Source organism: Hyperolius riggenbachi, chromosome 3, assembly GCF_040937935.1.
Source record: "Hyperolius riggenbachi isolate aHypRig1 chromosome 3, aHypRig1.pri, whole genome shotgun sequence".
Lineage (NCBI taxonomy): Eukaryota > Metazoa > Chordata > Amphibia > Anura > Hyperoliidae > Hyperolius > Hyperolius riggenbachi.
The window spans coordinates 35,812,316-35,836,381 of NC_090648.1; the positions used below are offsets into that span (position 1 = coordinate 35,812,316).

Consider the following 24,066-nt stretch of genomic DNA (forward strand, 5'->3'; position numbering starts at 1 on the left):
TTATTCTCACAAAGGGTGTGAGGAGCTGAGGGCGCTCTTTTTGAGAACTCATCACCAGAGTCTCTGAGAAATAGAGATGGGTGGGTCAGTTAAATAGCACCATATCTAGGTAGCAGACTTATTGGGTTGGTTTAGCAAAAACTGTAGCTTGAGTGAATTAATCCTTTTGAGAGCTGGTTCACTTGGGCAGTAAACACAACTTTTTTGCCGGACAACTAAAGCGTCTTTTAAGAGCGCTTTACCGCCATTCCATTCAAATGGATGGAATCAATGATTTAAATGATGGTGACAGCAGTTGGCTTTATTCTTGTAAACATTGCAGTTGATCCTGTCATCTTGTTGGACGTTACATGCAGCACTCAGCATAGGCTGTGCTCGCAAGTCCATGTCGCCCTAGGCCTTGGGTCTCAAAACATGATGCGACGATGGAACAACGGGAACCAATGTGAACTGAGGCCAACCAATGTCAGCTAAACGAACTGCTGCCAGCCCTCCCGATTTGACTTTCTTACCTCTTTTCTCTAAGTTATGTCTAGTGTGGTGGTCATGGTCACTAAATGCTTTTGATTCTCCATTGATAAGGCAGGAATGGGATCACTCCTCTGCAGTTCCTCCTAACCATTTATGATGGGCATTGATAATGATGCACGTCCCTATAGCACCTCATGGAGGAGGCGTGTCCTGGACTGCTACGCTGCCAGACTCTGCCCAAAAGTCCAGAACAGCAGAACATAATTGAACAGTTATCACATGACCTGGAGAATAAAATATATGGTGACTGTGTTTAATGGTACAATATCCTGACCTTGCAGTGTGTGTAAAGGTTGGGGAGAAGGATATTATTTAATGTCTCGCCATTCATCAGGGCACAGCAAGACAAAAAAGTCTATAACAAAAATATTGTGCCTTGTTTGATGTTAATCAAATCTTCTGTCAGTGATAAGGTTGATGATTTGGTTGAATTTGTGTTTGTCGATCCGTCAATAAAGGAACGCGTCCACCATTAGACTTGGCTAGCCTACTTTCCCTTAACTCTAACTACTGACCCTATACTAAACCTAGCAAATGCCTAAACTGCCCTCAAATTTTTCAGGTAACACCCCATAACCTTAATGACCTTTGCCATCACTATCGCTGATATTACTGATACTTTCCAAATGGGAATATCTCAAAAAATGATTTGATGCAACTTAGTACCAATCAAACAACTGTAAAAATGGTTACTTTGTAGGTAGGTAATTGCAAATGTGTTTGGATAGCTGCTTGAAGCGTTGCTGTTAAGGGTACGTGTGTCTTGCAAAACAAGTGATCTTATAAGAAGGTTGAATCCTGAAAATATGGGAAAAGTGACACCCTGTGTGTGTATGGGGAGTAGTGCAGAAGCTTACCGCTCCTCGCTTGCCCCGGCATCAGCCTCTATTTAGCTGTAAAGCAGCCCGTTCCGAAATCCTGGTTGCCGCCGACCAGGACTTTTAGAACGGACTGCGTTACAGGTTAACGGAGGCTGATGCTGGGGCAAGGGAGATGCAGTAAGCTTCTGCACTACTCCCCATGCACACACAGGCTGTCACTTTTCCCGTATTTTCAGAACTAAGCTATCCTTTAATGCCCGCTCCACACGGGTGGTCCTCTTCTCAATGGTCTTCTCTTCTTCGTTGGGCAGTCAGTGGGCCTCACGTTGATGTGTTCATGTGTTGTTTGCAGTCTTACAGATTGTTGGCCACTTTACCCATTCCTGGAATTTCTATTAGGTAGGAACACATTTTAGAACATTAATTAATATGTTGTACCTAAAAATGTCAAGTAGGGCGAAGTCAATAAAAGTCCGCTACATAACAGATTTTTCTTAAAAGTCCTTTCATGCTGGTTAAAAAGTTGGCAGTTGGTTAAGGTAACAAAATCCTTCACCTCTCTCTGTTGTGAAATGGAAATTTCCACCAGTGGAAAACAATATGGACCGCACAGCTAATTTAAACATTTGACTTCAGTGATGATAAAAAACAAACTATTATGCAAATTAGCCTCAGATTTAGGTATACAGTAAAATGCCACAGCTTCTAGAAACATTACTAAAGCTAGCCATACAGTGGCAGATGGCCACCAGATTTGACCAGCAGTTAGATCCCACTGGGATTGAAATCTGATCAGGGAGGGATCTATTACTGCCACCCATTGCTAGTAGATTTTTGATAGATTTTTGATAGACAGATTTCTGCACCTGGTTTGATAAACACTCTGCACAGGCCCGGGGAGAATAATTTTAGATGGGGTGAGACTGGTTGGGGATCCATTGATTGGCCATGAATCTAATGCCGCATAACGGACTACCGCCTTTCAGGTGAGATCTTCCCATCCAGAGCAATCGATTTTGGCTAGAATTTGATCAAAACTACCATCGGGGGGACATGTTGGGGCATCAATCTCTGGTAGATTTGATTATAGTAATCGAATCTGCGGAGGAAAATCATCAAGTGTATGGGCACCTTTAAGTAAATGTGAATTGTTCCCACCCCAAAAAAGCCAGATTCTTACCTAAGGAGAGGGAAGTCTCTGGGTCCTATAGAGTCCTTCCTCTACCGATGTCCTCATTGCAGTGGCAGCTCCTCCGTTCAAATCCCCTGCTGCGGGGGACTTTGGAAGTCTTCGGGAGATGAATCCTCCCAAAGACAGGCAGTTCTATAATGTGCACGTGCGAGTGCGTGAAAGAGGGTGCACGTGCGCAGTATGGAGCACTCAGGCTCCTGAAGACAACTGAAGCCTCCCTTCGGCAGCGGACACAGCAGTATTTGACTAAATTGGTTGAATACTGCTACCGGGGAATCCTGCTCTGTAACGGGGACCGAGAGAGGAGAGGGAAGGCTTTATAGGACCCAGAGCCTTCCCTCTCCTTAGGTAAGTATCTGGCTTATTTTTTTTATAACGGTTCCCATTAACTTTAATTGTTCAGGGATTTAACAGCCCCAACTTCGCCCTCTTGTGGAAATCTAAAGTTCCATATACAAGGTCTCTTAAAGTCGCTCTTAACTATGCATATTAGGGCAACATTGCTGCAAACGAGCATCGCACAGTCACACTGCTCGTCATCTATAGCCAAGCAGCATGTACTGCTAGTGAAGAGGGAAGGAGGGATGATGGGGCAGCACTCAACTGAGTAATGTCCAGCAGCGCTGGAAAATAGAGAGCATTGGGTTCATGTGCGGTTCAGTCATCTGCTGCTGTGGATTGCTAAATGACATAGTTGGGCAGATGTACTAATTTTAGATTCTTGGCCAAAATAGTGGAAAGCAGCTGTCTTGATTGAAGATCAACTAATGTGTGTATGAGGCTCATTACTTCTGTTCCACAACACAGAGAGGAGCAAGATGAGGGAGGATTTTGCTAACATGACAACAGCTTTGTCTCAGGCCCAGTTATCGAGAACAATCTGTCTGATAAGTTCTGCACCGGGAAAGTCCATTACGACAACACCCATGGACCTCCTCCTTCCCGCTGAGGTCTTGGTGTTCAAGTAATCCAGAACTCTTGGGTTGATCTTACGAGCCAAAGATTCAGGTGTGTAAAGAAGCCAATGGGTTCCTGAGCAATAGGTAATATAAGTTTTTTCTGGATCACCATTCTGGGCTACATTGAGGTGTCTCTCAACTTCTGCCCATTTGACGGCATCATCGCTAACTTGATATTCATCTGAAATGCTCATGCGACCAGGATATGGAGGACCAAAATCTGGGCCTTCTCCATTGGAGGAGAATTGTTGTAGAATGATAATCTTTCCTCTGGCCTCTCCTAAGGTGGGGAGACTACTGCTCCGTATGAACCATTGTTCTCCAATCTCACCGACAACTTCAGCTATGCTCTTATAGTAGCTTCTAGTGTTCTGGAAGGGTTCATACTCCTCCTTCACCCTCATCAATACTGTCTCGCTTGGATGATCCTTTAGGAAGGTCACTGTGTCCTTTAGAACCTCATTAAAGGTGGTGCGCTGGTAGGACACTCCATGGAAAATGGGCAAACGGTCTTGGTAATGACGAGGTCGGATATCCAATAGCCTGACTCCAGCATTAAACTGGTTTCTTAGACTCCAGCTTTGGCACTCAGCCAGTGTTCCTCCATACAAGGCCATTGTGTCGTGAGTGCCTGGTATGGACAAGGAGGAGAGGGGGAGGTTATCCGGGAGATAAGACATCCAGTCTAGCAAGGTGATGGCTGGAACATCTGTGCGATCAAAGGCTGGAGTCTGCTCTCCAAACACTCCGACAACCTGTTAAGAAATCACACACAGGAGAGGAGAGTTCCAATTACAAAATTCAAGTCCCACAAATGCATTTTGATTCTCACTTTACAGCTTTATAAACACCATCTACCTCTGCACCTACCACAGCATCAGCCATACACTTCAGAGTATAAGAAGGAGACTACAAACCCTACAGACTCACACATGCACTTCATAGTATGAAAAGAAGGCTACAGGCCATAGAGATCCACACACATACTTCAGAGTATGAGAAGAAGACTATAAACCATTCAGATGTACGCACACACTTCGCAGTATGAGGAGACTACAAACCATACAGATGTACGCACACACTTCACAGTATGAGAAGAAGACTACTAACCGCACAGACGTACGCACTCACTTCAAAGTATGAAAAGTAGACTACAAACCATAGAGACTCACTCACATGCTTCAGAGTATGAGAAAGAGACTACAAACTATGCACATGTAGAGATGGCTCGAACCTCCGATTTTAGGTTCGCGAACTTCGCGAACCGCAATAGACTTCATTGGGGAGGTGAACTTTGAAAACTACAAACATTTATGCTGGCCACAAAAGTGATGGAAAAGATGTTTCAAGGGGTCTAACACCTGGAGGGGGGGCATCGTGGAGTGGGATACATGCCAAAAGTCCCATGGAAAAATCAGGATTAGATGCACAGCAGCGTTTTAAGGGCAGAAATCACATTGCAATGCTAAATTGGAGGCATAAAGTGCTTTAAAACATCTTGCATGTGTATACATCAATCAGGGAGTGTAATTAGAGTACTGCTTCACACTGACACACCAAACTCACTGTGTAATGCACCGCAAACAGCTGTTTTTGAGTGACAGCCGTGCTGGACTGGTGCGCAACATGGCGAGAGTGCAGGCCGTGGCGGTTTTCAAGCCCATATGGTCGCCGGGCTGTGGTAGCTCAATGATAGAACAATTGTGACTGATCGAATTTGGTCTGTCCCCAATGAAGCAACGACCTTATTAACTTTGGTGTGCCCCCCTCCCGATACACTCATATAGCCGGCGGTCATTGCTTCATTGTGATACGCAAGCCCCTTCACGAAGGGGAATTGACACATGTACTTGCCTTTTGTTTTGTTGTTGCAGCCCCAGTGCATCCAGAAAAATTAGGCAGGCATGTACACACACTAGAAAAATTATTATTATTTTTGTTCAGGATTCCACCTGGAGTCCTGGACCCTGTTGGTGGTGGCGGAGAAGGCAGTCAAGCAGCCTGCAGGCAGAGATGCTGTGTGTGGGGACTGACTTAGTCTTCGGGCGGGCAGTAGCCCTCCGGGATCCATGCCTCATTCATTTTGATAAAGGTGAGGTACTGAACACTTTTTTTACCTAGGCGACTTCTCTTCTCACTGACAATGCCTCCAGCTGAGCTGAAGGTCCTTTCTGACAGGACGCTTGAGGCAGGGCAAGCCAGAAGTTGGATGGCAAATTGTGACAGCTCTGGCCCCAGGTCAAGCCTGCACACCCAGTAGTCCATCGCTGCTCAGACTGTCGATGGTTCTTTTTCTACCATTGTTAAAGAAAGGGTACGGCCGGGGAATCAGGGTTCGATTCCGGTCCTGAGTGGGAGCCTGAGAAACGGCTACCACCACACATCCAAGGAAGGCAGCAGGCGCGGCACGCAAGTCCTGACTTGGGGAGGTAGTGACGAAAAATAACAATACAGGACACTTTCAAGGCCCTGTATAATGATGAGTACACTTGAAATCCTTTAATGGGAATCTGTTATGGAGGGCCAGTCTGCCATCCATTTAACTGTGTGGTCAACTCTCTTTTGTACTTTCTGCACCATAATAGCCGTGATATCAGGGTTCGATTTCGGTCTGGAGTGGAAGCCTGAGAAACGGCTACCTTCACACATCCAAGAAAGGACACAATGTGCTGTATAAGTAATGTACCTGCCCTGACCGTGCTTTGCAGACCAGGCATCTGTGGTCAGATGGACCCTTCACCCAACGCTGTGTGCCAGAGATGACACCACTTGCCTTTAACGGGAATCTGTTATGGAGGGCAAATCTGTCATTCATTCAAGCGAAAGGTATGCACTGACTCCCAGGTATAATACCATGTGCAGTCACAGATGCAGTGAAAGGTATTCAGTGACTGGTATCAATACAATGTGCAGCGGTCACACACACAGGTACCGTGAACAGGTATGTAGTGACTGGTATTACAAATGTGCAGCTGTCACACACACAGGTACAGTGAACAGGTATGCAGTGACTGGTATATAATATAACACTGCGTGCGGTCATGTAGGTGCACTGAAGAGGTATGCAGTGACTGGTATCAATACAATGTGCAGCTGTCACACACACAGGTACCGTGAACAGGTATGCAGTGACTGGTATTACAATTGTGCAGCTGTCACACACACAAAGGTACCGCATAGGTGCAGTGACTGGTATATAACACTGCGTGCTGCTGTCACGCAGGTGCAGTAAAAATGAACAGGTATGCAGTGACTGGTATTACAAATGTGCAGCTGTCACACACACAGGTACCGTGAAAAGGTAGTCACCGAATGTGCTGGGCCTTGCACAGTATAGCAGTTAGCAAGGGCCAGCTTCCTGCGACTGACAGGGCGTTATATGCAAGTGTCAGTGGGCCACACAAAAAAAAACCACACACATCAAAAGAACATTAGCTCTCAAAAGAGCTGTTTTGGGGTGCTTCTTAGCAATAAGTATCAGCAAGGAGCAAGCTAACAAGCCTAACAGCAGCAACCTCTCTCTCTGCCTTCTCGTATTAATGCAGCCACACCGAGTGAGATAATGGCCGACGCAGCTGCCTTATATAAGGGGGGGAGTCCTCCAGGAGGGAGTGCAGCCTGATTGGCTGCCCTGTGTCTGCTGACTGTGATGTAGAGGGTCAAAGTTGAGCCTAATGATGTAGTATAGGGAGCATAAAGTTTGCAGTTCACCGCGAACGCGAACCAACGATGTTCGCGCGAGTCGGTTCGCGGTCGAACCGTTCCGGCCATCTCTATGCACATGTTCACACACTTCAGAGTATGCAAAAGAGACTACAAACCATAGAGACTCACTCGCATGCTTCAGAGTATTAGAAGGAGACTACAAACTATACAGACTCACACACGCACTTCATAGTATGAAAAGAAGGCTACAGGTCATAGAGATTCACACACATACTTCAGAGTATGAGAAGATGATTACAAACCATTCAGATGTACGCACACACTTTGCAGTATGAGAAGGAGACAGTGGCGGACATACGGCCGTGCCGCCGCACGAGGGCCCCTGAAGTTCCGTTTTCTTCAGGGGTCCATTAAGTATTTTTTTTTTATATATATTTTTTTTATTATTTTTTTCCCCCGGGGGGCCCCGACTCCTATCCTCCCTCCCTCCCTCACCTCGGGGGGCCCCCTCCCGGTATGCGCGGCGGGAGAGCGGCAAATCCGGGTCTCCAGGCATGCGCTAGAGGGCTCAGCCGCTTGGTCTCCAATATGTCGACAGAGTTGGAGACATATTGGAGACCAAGCGGCTGAGCCCTTAACGTCTGCCTGGAGAGTCCTGAAGACTTCCTGTATTTGCCGCTCTCCCGCCGCGCATATCGGGAGGGGGGCCCCCAAGGTGAGGAAGGGAGGGAGGGAGGGAGGGAGGGAGGATAGGAGTCGGGCCCCCCACCCGGATAGCTACTCAAAGGGCTACCTGCCTACCCACCAGGCTACCTAACCACCTACCCACCCGGCTACCTACCCACCCACCAGGCTTCCTACCTACCCACCCGACTACCCACCCACCCACCAGGCTTCCTACCTAACCACCCACCCGACTACCTAACCACCCACCCGGCTACCTACCCACCCGGCTACCTACCTACCTACCCACCCGGCTACCTAACCACCTACCCACCCGGCTACCTACCCACCCACCAGGCTTCCTACCTACCCACCCGGCTACCTAACCACCCACCAGGCTTCCTACCTACCTACCCACCCGGCTACCTAACCACCTACCCACCCGGCTACCTACCCACCCACCAGGCTTCCTACCTACCCACCCGGCTACCTACCCACCCACCAGGCTTCCTACCTAACCACCCACCCGGCTACCTACCCACCCACCAGGCTACCTACCCACCCGGCTACCTATTCACCTACCCACCCGGCTACCTACCTACCCACCCGGCTACCTAACCACCTACCCACCCGGCTACCTACCTACCTACCCACCCGGCTACCTAACCACCTACCCACCCGGCTACCTACCCACCCACCAGGCTTCCTATCTACCCACCCGGCTACCTACCCACCCACCAGGCTTCCTACCTACCTACCCACCCGGCTACCTACCTAACCACCCACCCGGCTACCTACCCACCCACCAGGCTTCCTACCTAACCACCCACCCGGCTACCTAGCCACCCACCAGGCTACCTACCCACCCGGCTACCTAACCACCTACCCACCCGGCTACCTACCCACCCACCAGGCTTCCTACCTACCCACCCGACTACCCACCCACCCACCAGGCTTCCTACCTAACCACCCACCCGACTACCTAACCACCCACCCGGCTACCTACCCACCCGGCTACCTACCTACCCACCCGGCTACCTAACCACCTACCCACCCGGCTACCTACCCACCCACCAGGCTTCCTACCTACCTACCCACCCGGCTACCTAACCACCCACCAGGCTTCCTACCTACCTACCCACCCGGCTACCTAACCACCTACCCACCCGGCTACCTACCCACCCACCAGGCTTCCTACCTACCCACCCGGCTACCTACCCACCCACCAGGCTTCCTACCTAACCACCCACCCGGCTACCTACCCACCCACCAGGCTACCTACCCACCCGGCTACCTATTCACCTACCCACCCGGCTACCTACCCACCCACCAGGCTACCTACCCACCCGGCTACCTACCTACCTACCCACCCGGCTACCTAACCACCTACCCACCCGGCTACCTACCCACCCACCAGGCTTCCTACCTACCCACCCGGCTACCTACCCACCCACCAGGCTTCCTACCTACCTACCCACCCGGCTACCTACCTAACCACCCACCCGGCTACCTACCTACCCACCCGGCTACCTACCTAACCACCCACCCGGCTACCTACCCACCCACCAGGCTACCTACCCACCCGGCTGCCTAGCCACCTACCCACCCGGCTACCTACCCACCCACCAGGCTACCTACCCACCCGGCTACCTACCTACCTACCCACCCGGCTACCTAACCACCTACCCACCCGGCTACCTACCCACCCACCAGGCTTCCTATCTACCCACCCGGCTACCTACCCACCCACCAGGCTTCCTACCTACCTAGCAGAAAAAGGGATTGGGAAAACAAAAGCGCTCTCTAGTGCATTAACTATTTTAATTTAGCTTCATACGCAAAAGGGTTAAAATGAACTTACAATATAATCAAATAAAACATCGCATATCTCACAAAGAGTGTATCATCACCGCTTCCTGCAGATGGAAAAACCAGCTCTGGTCGCCTCAATACTGTGGCCAGCAGTGATTGGAATCCGGAGTTCCGGTAGCGCCAGCGGGAGGAGGAACGCGGCGGAATCGTAGCAGCTGCCTGCGCCTATTGCGTCATTACGCGTTTCGGCGTTCAACGCCTTCGTCAGAACCACCCACCCGACTACCTAACCACCCACCCGGCTACCTACCCACCCGGCTACCTACCTACCTACCCACCCGGCTACCTAACCACCTACCCACCCGGCTACCTACCCACCCACCAGGCTTCCTACCTACCCACCCGGCTACCTAACCACCCACCAGGCTTCCTACCTACCTACCCACCCGGCTACCTAACCACCTACCCACCCGGCTACCTACCCACCCACCAGGCTTCCTACCTACCCACCCGGCTACCTACCCACCCACCAGGCTTCCTACCTAACCACCCACCCGGCTACCTACCCACCCACCAGGCTACCTACCCACCCGGCTACCTATTCACCTACCCACCCGGCTACCTACCTACCCACCCGGCTACCTAACCACCTACCCACCCGGCTACCTACCTACCTACCCACCCGGCTACCTAACCACCTACCCACCCGGCTACCTACCCACCCACCAGGCTTCCTATCTACCCACCCGGCTACCTACCCACCCACCAGGCTTCCTACCTACCTACCCACCCGGCTACCTACCTAACCACCCACCCGGCTACCTACCCACCCACCAGGCTTCCTACCTAACCACCCACCCGGCTACCTAGCCACCCACCAGGCTACCTACCCACCCGGCTACCTAACCACCTACCCACCCGGCTACCTACCCACCCACCAGACTACCTACCCACCCGGCTACCAACCCACCCGGCTACCTAACCACCTACCCACCCGGCTACCTACCCACCCACCAGGCTTCCTACCTACCCACCCGGCTACCTACCCACCCACCAGGCTTCCTACCTACCTACCCACCCGGCTACCTACCTAACCACCCACCCGGCTACCTACCTACCCACCCGGCTACCTACCTAACCACCCACCCGGCTACCTACCGGGCTAGTTACTAACCCCCCAGGCTACCTACCCACCCACCCGGCTACCCACCCACCAGGCTACCTACCTACCCACCCACCCACCAGGCTACCTACCTACCCACCCACCAGGCTACCTACCTACCTACTGGGCTAGTTACCAACCCACCCACCAGGCTACCTACCCACCAGGCTACCTACCCACCCACCCACCAGGCTACCAACCCACCCACTCACCCACCCACCAGGCTACCTATCCACCCAACCACCCATGGGAGCTGCGCGCCGGATGGAGGCTGGGACAGAAGGTCTGCTGCTGCAGGTGAGAAAATGTTTTTGTTTTTTTATTTATATTAGCAGGTGTATGTTCTGGGCAGGTCTGCCACATGATTGCATGTATTTTCTGCGCAAATCTGCCAACATGATAGCACGTATTTTCTGGGCATATCTGCCGACTTGATTGCACGTATTTTCTGGGCATATCTGCCGACATGATTGCACGTATTTTCTGGGCATATCTGCTGACTTGATTGCACGTATTTTCTGGGTATATCTGCCGACTTGATTGCACGTATTTTCTGGGCATATCTGCCGACATGATTGCACGTATTTTCTGGGCATATCTGCCGACATGATTGCACGTATTTTCTGGGCATATCTGCCGACATGATTGCACGTATTTTCTGGGCATATCTGCTGACTTGATTGCACGTATTTTCTGGGCATATCTGCCGACTTGATTGCACGTATTTTCTGGGCATATCTGCCGACATGATTGCACGTATTTTCTGGGCATATCTGCCGACATGATTGCACGTATTTTCTGGGCACATCTGCCGACATGATTGCACGTATTTTCTGGGCATATCTGCCGACATGATGTGTATTTTCTTAAGAAAACCTGCACAATTATGTGAATTTTCTGGGGAAAGGGTCACCAAAACTTGGGCCCACTGTCTTTGCGTTGCACTTTTCAAGGGAACCCGAGGTGAGAATAATCTTGAGGCTGCCATATTTCTCTCCTTTTAAGCAATACAAGTTGCCTGGCTGCCGTGCTGGTCCTCTGCCTCTTATTCTTTCAACCATAGACCCTGAACAAGCATGCAGCAGGTCAGGGGTTTCTGACAATATTGTCAGAACTGAGAAGATTAGCTGCATGCTTGTTGCTGGTGTAATTCAGTTTATTACTGCAGCCAAATAGATCAGCAGGGCCGCCAGGCAACTAGTATTGTTTAAAAGGAAATAAACCCTCACCAGGGCCGGATTTGTACTTTCCAGCGCCCTAGGCCGGCTGTCACCAACCGCCCCCCCCCCCCCATTCTGTCCAACTCTGACTAGTGTTCATTGCGTTACATGGGCTCCTGTCTGTTTTGCTGCTTTGCCCACCCCTGTTCAAAAGAAGCAGTGCATGCTCTGTCCACTCCATGTAATTTTGCACTCCAACACGGTAGAAAAAGGCACTCCACAGGCTTCAAACTTTCGTTTGTGGTTTATTTGAGCATGGACACATACATGTTACGGGTCACCTGACCCTTCCTCGGCTGCTGTGCACATCAGTACAGGAGTGCGTAATAGCAAGAAGCCCGAGAGGACAGAGCATGCACTGCTTCTTTGTCCTCTGTGCGACTTGCTTCAGTCAGAGTCACAAACAGGTGATGGTGCAGCGCAAAGGAGAGAAACCCATCCAAACCAGAGAACAGGTAAGTAGAAGGATCCAACACTACACACACTGGCAGTGGCGTAGCTAAGGAACAGTGGGCCCCGATGCAAGTGTTACAATGGGGCCCCCCCAAGCACTCTATACGTAACAATTGATATGGCGCACCAAAACCTGCCAAGGGCAACAACAGTGTCTGAGGTACAAGAAAAGGATGGGAAACAGTTTGTTAAGGATTACCACTATTCAAAGTATCTATAGAAGTGATTATTATGAGCACAGGACCAATAGAGAGCTAATACTGTAGTTGAGGGAGGGCCCTTCAGGGCCCCTCTGGCTCAAGGGCCCCGATGCGGTCGCTACCTCTGCAACCCCTATTGCTACGCCCCTGCACACTGGCATAGATGTAGTGTAATGCTAGGTACACACGATGCAATTCTGACAGATTTACTGTCAGATCGATTATTTCCAATGTCTGATTTCCGATCAATTTTTCAATCGATTTTCCGTTCATTTCTATGAAAAAAATCATTCAGAAAATCTATCGGATAGCAGATCAGACATGTTGGAAATAGTCGATCTGACAGTAAATCTGTCAGAAAATTGCATCATGTGTATCTAGCATAAGCTCAGGTGTACTTTACACAGTGACAATTTAGCACTTGGGGCAAGTTAAGACAGATCTTAATCAGTCAGCAAGAAGTTTTTAATTTTTGTAATAGAATGATAATATTTATTGGCTAACCAAACGAACAACAGTGAGCCTTTGGCTAATGAGCCATCTTCAGACTTTGTTACTGTATACAAGATGTTAGGCACACAGTTATATATACAGTCAGCAGGAGATGCATACATTGTTTTGTAAATATAAATAAATGTAATACAGTTGTCATTCTGTTTCAAAACATCCTGCTTTCACTGATGGCTAACACAGAACAATGCTTTGCTGCTTCTAAAACATGTCAGGAAAGAGTTAAACTGTAGCACAGAGAGAATGTTGCTGTAACAGCAAACCATAAATCTAACAGGTCTCAGGTTTTTAACAGCTCTGACCAAGTAATAAATATCAGTCAGGGGGAGAGGAGAGCTGATAATTCCTGTCCGTGAATGCGTGCATAAAAAAACTAATCTGAACTCAAAAGTTCTACTACTTGAGTACATATATTTTTCTTCTCACAGCAGCTTGTATGTCCCCACTAATTATACTGGACAAGATCCTCAGATGACAACAGATGCTGACTGTCATCACACACACTCTGCAGTGAGAGAGATGCAGGGATCTCTGGAATTCAGGCAGAATAGAGCAAAGCAGAAGTGATTTACTTTGACATGTGACCTCTTATCTCTCCAAGTCCTGTGCCCTACTGAATTTTATCGCCCTAGGCCTTGACCTTTGTGGCCTTTCCAGAAATCCGGCCCTGACCCTCACCCCGGGTTCGCTTTAAGTTACAGTTAGCTCCGCCCTCATCCGGTCATTGCCACGCCCATTTTTCTGCCGCGGCGCTAAGTGCCGCAGGTTCTATCCACGCCTATTTTATTGTAGCCACGCCCATATTTTGCCGCGGCGCGCGTAGGGGGCCCACAATTACAATTTTGCACAGGGGCCCACTGCTGGCTGTGTCCGCCACTGGAAGGAGACTACAAACCATACAGACGCTCACACACTTCAGAGTGTGCGAAAGAGACTACGAACCATAGAGACTCACTCACATGCTTCAGAGTATGAGAAGGAGACTACAAACTATACACACGTTCACACACTTCAGAGTATGCTAAAGAGACTACGAGCCATAGAGATGCAAGCCTGGTACACACTTTCACTTATGATTGGGTGATGAATGACCAATTTTGCCACCTCCATGTAGTATGAGGGTCAACAGATATTGCATACTATGAGCAGATTGTGTACGTAAACCCTCAAACTACATAGAGGTGTTAAAATTTGTCAGTGATTGGCCAATCATAGTTTAAAGTGTGTACTGGGCTTTTCTCAAACATTTTGGAGTATGAGAAGGCGACCACAAGCCATACAAACTTACTGAATTTGGAGTAATGATGCAAGATTGTTAGGCAAAATTTCAGACAAATGCAAAATTAGTTTGGTATGTAACCGTAATTATGATCTGTAATTTCGCAATGATTCATCATTTTGGAAAAAAATAACTTTCTCGTACCCAAAGATTTTAATGCATTGATGCAAAAAAAAAAAATGTCTTATGCCTCATAAACTTCAATACTTTTATTTGAAAATGACACGAAATTATGTGAAATCAAGATTACCCATGGAACCATAATCATCATGATCAGAATTATAATTACGAAAATTAGGCTACATTTCACAAAATTGAATTTACTCATTACGATCAACAACTACCGCCTACTAACAAAACTAAGGACTAACAGAAAGCAGCTAGTTTACTATCTGTAAAGGTACAGAGTAACAGCATATACTGTACATACTGGAGGTAGCAGAGATCAGCACACACTGCAGCTAGTTTACTATCTGTACAGGTACAGAGTAACAACTTATACTGTACATACTGGAGGCAGCAGAGGTCAGCACACACGGCAGCTAGTTTACTATCAGTACAGGCACAGAGTAACAGCTTATACTGTAAATACTGGAGGTAGCAGAGATCAGCACACACTGCAGCTAGTTTACTATCAGTACAGGCACAGAGTAACAGCTTATACTGTAGTCTGTAAATACTGGAGGTAGCAGAGGTCAGCACACATTGCAGCTACTTTCTAATCAGTACCGGCGCAGAGTAACAGCCTATACTGCATAGCTCCCAACTTGAGAGCCCTGTCCCTCTGTCCCTCTTCCCTCCTCATTTTTCCCTCTTTCAAGACTTTGTCCCTTTTTCTATGTGAATATATATATATTTCTCTACTAAAAAATGTGTTTGATTGACTCTAAACTTTATTCCCATCCGTTAAACTGAAATATTACTAATTTTAAAGAGGAACTCCAGTAAAAATAATGTAAGAAAAAAAGTGCTTCATTTTTACAATAATTATGTATACATGATTTAGTCAGTGTTTTCCCATTGTAAAATCTTTCCTCTCCCCGATTTACATTCTGACATTTATTACATGGTGACATTTTTACTGTGGGCAGGTTATGTAGCTGCTGCTAGCTGTTTTGGCTGTTGGAGACAACTGTAAACAGCTAATTCCTGTCTGTGAACCTTGTTACATTGTAACAAACTGCCAAAAGTACTGCGGTCCCAGAGCTTCTTGTGGGAGGGGTTTCAGCGCAAAATCAGTCACACAGCGCCCCCTGATGGTCTGTTTGTGAAAAGCAATATATTTCTCATGTAAAAGGGTGTATCAGCTACTGATTGGGATAAAGTTCAATTCTAGGTTGGAGTTTCTCTTTAAAATGTTAATATGAAGGAAAATGAACTAGGATAGAAAGGACCAGTGTGGTTTGAATTATAAAACAAAATATTTTTCTTATGAAATCTTTATGGTATGCGTGACAAGGGGCATGGTGGGGCGTGATCAGGGGTGTGGCAGGGGCGTGGCTTAAGTGGCCCTCTTTCTCATCTCAAAAAGTTGGGAGATTACTGTATATACTGGAGGCAGCAGGGATCAGCACACACTGCAGCTAGCTTACTATCAGTACAGACACAGAGTAACAGCCTTTACTGCACATGCTGGAGGTAGCAGAGATCTGTACACACTGCAGCTAGTTTACTATCAGTATATGCTCAGAGTAACATCTTATACTGTACATACTGGAGGCAGCAGGGATCAGCACACACTGCAGCTAGTTTACTATCAGTACAGGCGCAGAGAAACAGCTTATACTGTACATACTGGAGGCAGCAGGGGTCATTACACACTGCAGCTATTTTCTGTGACATGTAGACACTTTTCTTGAAGCCCACCTCCAGATCTGAATTACTAAACTGTTTATTTTTCAAAATACACTGTTAAATCTGATAGTTCAGTAAGTGGAGTGTCTAAAAGATTTTAATAGAATGATGACTTACCAGTACACAGAGCAGTGCTGCCACAGTGTGGTCCATGGTGGTGCTGCAGGCAGAAAATTTGGTGTTAGTGACTTGTATGTCAAAGCCCATTCTGTGTGATTGCAATTGCATATCAGCGTACTGCGTGTCCTATAGTCCTACTATCCAGAGACCGAAGGCCATCACTGATGCTGTTTCATGGAGTTTTTATATATTTACCCAGTAACATACTGGTAAGCTCAGTAACATACTGGTAAGCTCAGTAACATACTGGTAAGTCATAGGAAGTGAGTGCATGTGTGGCAATAGTGTGTGACTGTCACATTGTTGTGGGGACATTAGAGTGTAAGCTCCTCTGGTGCAGAGACAATTGAGAATGGATCTGTGATCTCTGTACAGCAGTGTGGAATATGTAAGAGCTATAATAAATGTATAATAATAATAATAATAATAATAATAATAATAATAATAATAATAATAATAATAGTGTGTGACTGTGGTGAGGACATTAGAGTGTAGATTTTTATTAGAAAAATATTATTTACAATTATAATACAAATAAATAAATAAAATAATTTGATCAATTAATCTTACCAAATGTAACAAAAAACAAGATCAAAGAAACAAGAAAAAACAATCAATTCTGCATATATATGCACAAACAAAAGCAGGACTTCTATGTCCAAAAACAACAAAATCAACATAACATTATAATACAATATTAATCTGTTATGAAGACCTGAGCAGAAGAATGCTCAAACATACCTCCGATTCAAACAACGAGACATGACTAAACAACACAGACCCAACACCTGGACGTATGCAACAAATAACAATAACCAACACCACACAATACCTGACATCACCTGACAACAATCATACAAAATAAATGCACCAACACTTACAATCAAACTACCACATATTCAGGAAAAGGGCAAGTGTACACATACGACGATAAATAATCAAAAAACCTGCACAAGACAAAAAAAAAACAAAACAAAAAAAAAAAAAACCCTCATCTCCAATACAATAAGAATAAGCTGGAAGGAAAACACCTCCAGTATGTCTGCGGCCAGTCATTTACAAAAAATGTAGAAAAAGATTCAAAATCTAAGTAGTCTGTGATGAGAAATAGAAAGCTCACCCAGAAGAGACGTTAATAGGCTAAGGAGGCCTGATGTTCTGCCAGGCAAGAACCCAGGCACCTCTGCCCATCCTACGCCTCTCCAAGCACCGAATCCTAGAAACCTCACCCAGAATACTGTTCACCACTACCTGAACAGGGAGGAATTTCTGCCTAATGCAAAGCTGACACCGTGCTAACCATGTGTGATGTCTGACAGCTAAACTAACTAAATACAAAGTGCACAAATCAAAACCCTGGCGACGTTTGAATGCTCCGTATGCCCACTCAGCATAACTCAGATGCGCCAGGAAAGGAATACCTAGGCTCCCACCCACCTGTTTACATACTTCCACATTAAAGGGGCAGTGAAGTAAAAAGTGGTCCATGGACTCCTCAGCACCACCACACTCCTCACGAGGACATCCACGTGCTTCCACCTTTAGACATTTCACGTTACCCTTAACGTAAAGCTTGCCTTGAAAGGAGAGCCAAGCGATGTCCCACAATTTGTTGGGAATCCGCGGCGAATTAATGAGCCGCAAACCCTCCTCCAGATGCGTGCTTGGGCAATCTCTCAAGTACAGTGAGTCATGAAAGTATGAGTCTACCACCCGGACCGTGAGGGCACGCCTCCCGACCGATTTGATATCCTCCACAGTCAATCCCCACTGTCTTAGCTTTCTCAGACACGGGGCAACATAGGCCGGAAGATAGTCACGACGCGATGCCAAACTCTTCACTGTGTGACAGTGGCGGGGACATTAGAGTGTAAGCTCCTCTGGTGCAGAGGCTGATGGGAATGGATGAGTGCTGTGTATAATAGCGTGTGACTGTGATGAGGACATTAGAGTGTAAGCTCCTCTGGTGCAGAGACTGATGGGAATGGATGTGTACTGTGTATAATAATGTGTGACAGTGGTGTGTACATTAGAGTGTAAGCTCCTCTGGTGCAGAGACTGATGGGAATGGATGTGTACTGTCACTGTGTATAATAATGTGTGACAGTGGTGTGTACATTAGAATGTAAGCTCCTCTGGTGCAGAGACTGATGGGATTGGATGAGTGCTGTGTACTGTGTATAATAATGTGTGACAGTGGTGTGTACATTAGAGTGTAAGCTCTTCTGGTGCAGAGACTGATGGGATTGGATGAGTGCTGTGTACTGTGTATAATAATGTGTGACAGTGGCGGGGACATTAGAGTGTAAGCTCCTCTGGTGCAGAGACTGATGGGAATGGATGTGTACTGTGTATAAAAATGTGTGACAATGGTGTGTACATTAGAGTGTAAGCTCCTCTGGTGCAGAGACTGATGGGAATGGATGTGTACTGTGTATAAAAATGTGTGACAATGGTGTGTACATTAGAGTGTAAGCTCCTCTGGTGCAGAGACTGATGGGAATGGATGTGTACTGTGTATAATAATGTGTGACAGTGGTGTGTACATTAGAGTGTAAGCTCCTCTGGTGCAGAGACTGATGGGAATGGATGTGTACTGTGTATAATAATGTGTGACAGTGGTGTGTACATTAGAGTGTAAGCTCCTCTGGTGCAGAGACTGATGGGAATGGATGTGTACTGTCACTGTGTATAATAATGTGTGACAGTGGTGTGTACATTAGAGTGTAAGCTCCTCTGGTGCAGAGACTGATGGGATTGGATGAGTGCTGTGTACTGTATATAATAATATGTGACAGTGGCGGGGACATTAGAGTGTAAGCTCCTCTGGTGGCGAGGCTGATGAGAATGGATGTGTACTGTGTATATTGATGTGTGACAGTGGTGTGTACATTAGAGTGTAAGCTCCTCTGGTGCAGAGCAGAGACTGATGGGGATGGATGTGTACTGTGTATAATAATGTGTGACATTGGCGGGGACATTAGAGTGTAAGTTCCTCTGGTGCAGAGGCTGATGGGAATGGATGAGTGCTGTGTACTGTGTATAATAATGTGTGACAGTGGCGGGGACATTAGAGTGTAAGCTCCTCTGGTGCAGACTGAGGCTGATGGGAATGGATGAGTGCTGTGTATAATAATGTGTGACAGTGGTGTGTACATTAGAGTGTAAGCTCCTCTGGTGCAGAGACTGATGGGAATGGATGTGTACTGTGTATATTGATGTGTAACAGTGGTGTGTACATTAGAGTGTAAGCTCCTCTGGTGCAGAGACTGATGGGAATGGATGTGTACTGTGTATATTGATGTGTGACAGTGGTGTGTACATTAGAGTGTAAGTTCCTCTGGTGCAGAGGCTGATGGGAATGGAAGAGTCCTGTGTACTGTGTATAATAATGTGTGACAGTGGCGGGGACATTAGAGTGTAAGCTCCTCTGGTGCAGAGGCTGATGGTAATGGATGTGTACTGTGTATAATAATGTGTGACAGTGGTGTGTACATTAGAGTGTAAGCTCCTCTGGTGCAGAGACTGATGGGAATGGATGTGTACTGTCACTGTGTATAATAATGTGTGACAGTGGTGTGTACATTAGAGTGTAAGCTCCTCTGGTGCAGAGGCTGATGGGAATGGATGAGTGCTGTGTATTATAATGTGTGACAGTGGTGTGTACATTAGAGTGTAAGCTCTTCTGGTGCAGAGACTGATGGGGATGGATGTGTACTGTGTATAATAATGTGTGACAGTGGCGGGGACATTAGAGTGTAAGCTCCTCTGGTGCAGAGGCTGATGGGAATGGATGTGTACTGTGTATAATAATGTGTGACAGTGGTGGGGACATTAGAGTGTAAGTTCCTCTGGTGCAGAGGCTGATGGGAATGGATGAGTGCTGTGTACTGTGTATAATAATGTGTGACAGTGGCGGGGACATTAGAGTGTAAGCTCCTCTGGTGCAGAGACTGATGGGAATGGATGTGTACTGTGTATATTGATGTGTAACAGTGGTGTGTACATTAGAGTGTAAGCTCCTCTGGTGCAGAGACTGATGGGAATGGATGTGTACTGTGTATATTGATGTGTGACAGTGGTGTGTACATTAGAGTGTAAGCTCCTCTGGTGCAGAGGCTGATGGGAATGGAAGAGTCCTGTGTACTGTGTATAATAATGTGTGACAGTGGTGTGTACATTAGAGTGTAAGCTCCTCTGGTGCAGAGGCTGATGGGAATGGAAGAGTCCTGTGTACTGTATATAATAATGTGTGACAGTGATGAGAACATTGGAGTGTAAGCTCCTCTGGTGCAGACTGAGGCTGATGGGAATGGATGAGTGCTGTGTATAATAATGTGTGACAGTGGTGGGAACATTAGAGTGTAAGCTCCTCTGGTGCAGAGACTGATGGGAATGGATGTGTACTGTGTATATTGATGTGTAACAGTGGTGTGTACATTAGAGTGTAAGCTCCTCTGGTGCAGAGACTGATGGGAATGGATGTGTACTGTGTATATTGATGTGTGACAGTGGTGTGTACATTAGAGTGTAAGCTCCTCTGGTGCAGAGGCTGATGGGAATGGAAGAGTCCTGTGTACTGTGTATAATAATGTGTGACAGTGGTGTGTACATTAGAGTGTAAGCTCCTCTGGTGCAGAGGCTGATGGGAATGGAAGAGTCCTGTGTACTGTATATAATAATGTGTGACAGTGATGAGAACATTGGAGTGTAAGCTCCTCTGGTGCAGACTGATGGAAATGGATGTGTAGTGTATATAATAATGTGTGACAGTGGTGGGTACATTAGAGTGTAAGCTCCTCTGGTGCAGAGGCTGATGGGAATGGATGAGTGCTGTGTATAATAATGTGTGTCAGTGGCGGGGACATTAGAGTGTAAGCTCCTCTGGTGCAGAGACTGATGGGAATGGATGTGTAGTGTATATAATAATGTGTGACAGTGGTGGGTACATTAGAGTGTAAGCTCTTCTGGTGCAGAGGCTGATGGAATGGAAGAGTCCTGTGTACTGTGTTACATTAGAGTGGTATGCCATGTGTACATTGCTATGGAATACGTGTGCTGGCTGTGAGTAGGAAGGTATAGCAGTGATGATCCCGCAGTCTCTGGTACTTTACCTGCTGTGCGTCCCGCTTCTATCCCCACCAGCTTTCCCCAGCTTTTGTTATTAAACATGCTGTTATCAGCAGAGCCTCTGCCCCAGGGAGGGGGCGCCGGGCGGGGATCAGGTGATGTGCGGTGCAGCAGGGAGGAGGGGAGAGAAACCCCAGCACTGAATCCACAGCAATCAGCCGCACACCTTGCAATCAGTGGTTATACATACAATTATGTGTTACATAGTTAGGCAAAAATAAAAAAAAATAAAAGGCAATGGCCCTTATTCCATAGAAAATATTTTTTTTCTCCTAAGTTTTCTTTTAGGAGATCATTTTTTTAATCTTCTCTTTAAAATAACTTTATAGAACTGGAAAAGTGCAAAAAAGTAGGCGAAAGGTTATTATCAAAATTATATGGAGTATTTTCTCGTTTGCTGGTGGCTTAAAAAGTACCTCTAGTAAAGATTATATTGTAGTTAATGAAATCCTTATTCTATCCTAACACAGGATCAGCGATTACATGGGTAAATAACTGACCTGTTTGCCTTGAAACAGACAATAATGTTACATTTTAAATCCCCTCAGCCAGTGGTGTAGCTAAGGAGCTGTGAGCCCCAATGCAAGTGTTACAATGGGGCCCCCCAAGCACTCTATACATAACAATTGATACGGCGCACCAAAACTTGCCAAGAACAACCACAGTGTCAGAGGAGCATGAAGGGGATGGGGAACAGTTTGTTAGTGATCACTACCATTCAAAGTATCTATAGAAGTGATTATTACCAGCACAGGACCAATAGAGAGCTAATACTGTAGTTGAGGGAGGGCCCTTCGGGGCCCCTCTGGCCCAAGGGCCCGATGCGGTGGCTACCTCTGCACCCCCTATTGCTACGCCCCTGCCCTCAGCAAAACTGCTGTGGTGGTTTTTGCTTGAAGCCTCGTTGAATAGTTTTTGCTGGTCCATAGTGTTCCTTCACACCATTTATAGCTTTCCCTGGTGGTCTAGTGTTCCTTCACCCTCGTTATAGTTTCCCCTGGTGGTCTAGTGGTCCTCCATCCCCTTTATAGTTTCCCCTGGTGGTCTAGTATTCCTTCACCCTCATTATAGTTACCTTGGTGGTCTAGTGTTCCTCCAGCCTCTTTATAGTTTCCCCTGGTGGTCTAGTGTTCCTGCAGCCTCTTTATAGTTTCCCCTGGTGGTCTAGTGTTTCTTCACCCTCTTTATAGTTTCCCCTGGTGGTCTAGTGGTCCTCCAACACCTTTATAGTTTCCCCTGGTGGTCTAGTGGTCCTCCAACACCTTTATAGTTTCCCCTGGTGGTCTAGTGGTCCTCCAACACCTTTATAGTTTCCCCTGGTGGTCTAGGGGTCATAACCGGCCTTTGACCTGAGCGACCGGAGCGGTCACTCAGGGCGCCGGCTTCCAAGGTGGCGCCTATAGCTGGTTACCAATACTGAGGGCACCTACACCTGATTTCCTATACTGGGGACACCTACAGCTGGCTACCTATACTTAGGGCTCCAACACCTGGCTACCTATACAGGAGGCACCTACGCCTGGCTACCTATGGGGGCGATGGAGACCTTCAACTGACTTCCTATACTGGGGGCACCTATGCTTGGAAACCTATATTGAGGACACCTACACATGAGATCCTATACTGGGGGCACCTATACCTGGCTACCTACCTATACCGAGTCTGAAGGCGTTTTTTTGGGGGGGAGGGCACACTGACGACTATAACGCATGGTACAAATTGTTGGTGCTGTGCTATCATTCTAAATGGGGGGGGGCTAACTGTCCCACTGATTGTTTTTATTGATATTCCTGAAGGGTTCTAGCCTTCATTTTTAAGTATATTCAGGATAATGCACTCTTTCCATCCATTCGTGGTTATTAATAGTAGTTTTTCATATATGTGACGTGTCACGGAGATCTGAGCATTTGGCGTGATGTGTCACGATGTCAAAAAGGTTGGGAACCATTGTCCTAGGAGAAGATATCTCAGGAGAAAACGTGAATTGCATACGGGCCTGTGTGTGTGTGTGAGTGCGTGTGTGTGCGTGCACGCGGGAAGAGGATGAAGGGGGGCACAAAAATCAGGTTTCCCTCAGGGAGCTGTGAAACCTAAGGCCGGCCCTGCTAGTGGTCCTCCATCCCCTGTATAATTCCCCCTGGTGGTCTAGTAGTTCTTCAACCCCTTTATACTGTTTTTGCTCAAAGCCTCAATGAAAAGTTTTCCCTGGCCCGTAGTGGTTCTTCACCCCCTTATAGCTTTCCCTGGTGGTCTAGTGGTCCTCCAAACCCTTTATAGTTTCATCTGATGGTCTAGTGGTCCTCCAACCTCTGGATTCTCACCTGGACCATTCTGGTGCGAGTGCGGCTGTGCATCCCCCGCTTCTGATCAGTAGCACGGAGCTGTTCATGCACAAGTGGCTCCAGCTTCCTGCGCAGACATGGCCGTACTCGCACAGGCACAGTATAGCCACACTTGTGCCTGCAGAGGAGCACAACCCCAATGTTCACTCAGA

The 24,066-nt window shown here is 47.2% G+C and overlaps 1 protein-coding gene across 2 annotated transcripts; it reads right to left on the bottom strand.

Annotated features, from left to right (window-relative positions):
* Window positions 1-1,552: 1,552 nt before the first annotated feature.
* Window positions 1,553-21,590, bottom strand: LOC137560921 (1-phosphatidylinositol phosphodiesterase-like). 2 transcript variants are annotated; one of them, XR_011029846.1, is made up of 4 exons: window positions 21,557-21,590; window positions 16,440-16,482; window positions 2,533-4,258; window positions 1,553-1,744 (listed from the first exon to the last, which is right to left on the bottom strand). XR_011029846.1 is itself a non-coding variant. In XM_068272095.1 (3 exons), the coding sequence occupies exons 2-3, from the start codon at window positions 16,473-16,475 to the stop codon at window positions 3,401-3,403; spliced, it is 894 nt and encodes a 297-aa protein (XP_068128196.1). In that variant the 5' UTR covers window positions 16,476-16,482; window positions 21,557-21,590; the 3' UTR covers window positions 1,553-3,400. The 2 variants fall into 2 exon arrangements, 1 of the variants encoding a protein (XP_068128196.1); XM_068272095.1 differs by having other exon boundaries at window positions 1,553-4,258.
* Window positions 21,591-24,066: the final 2,476 nt, after the last annotated feature.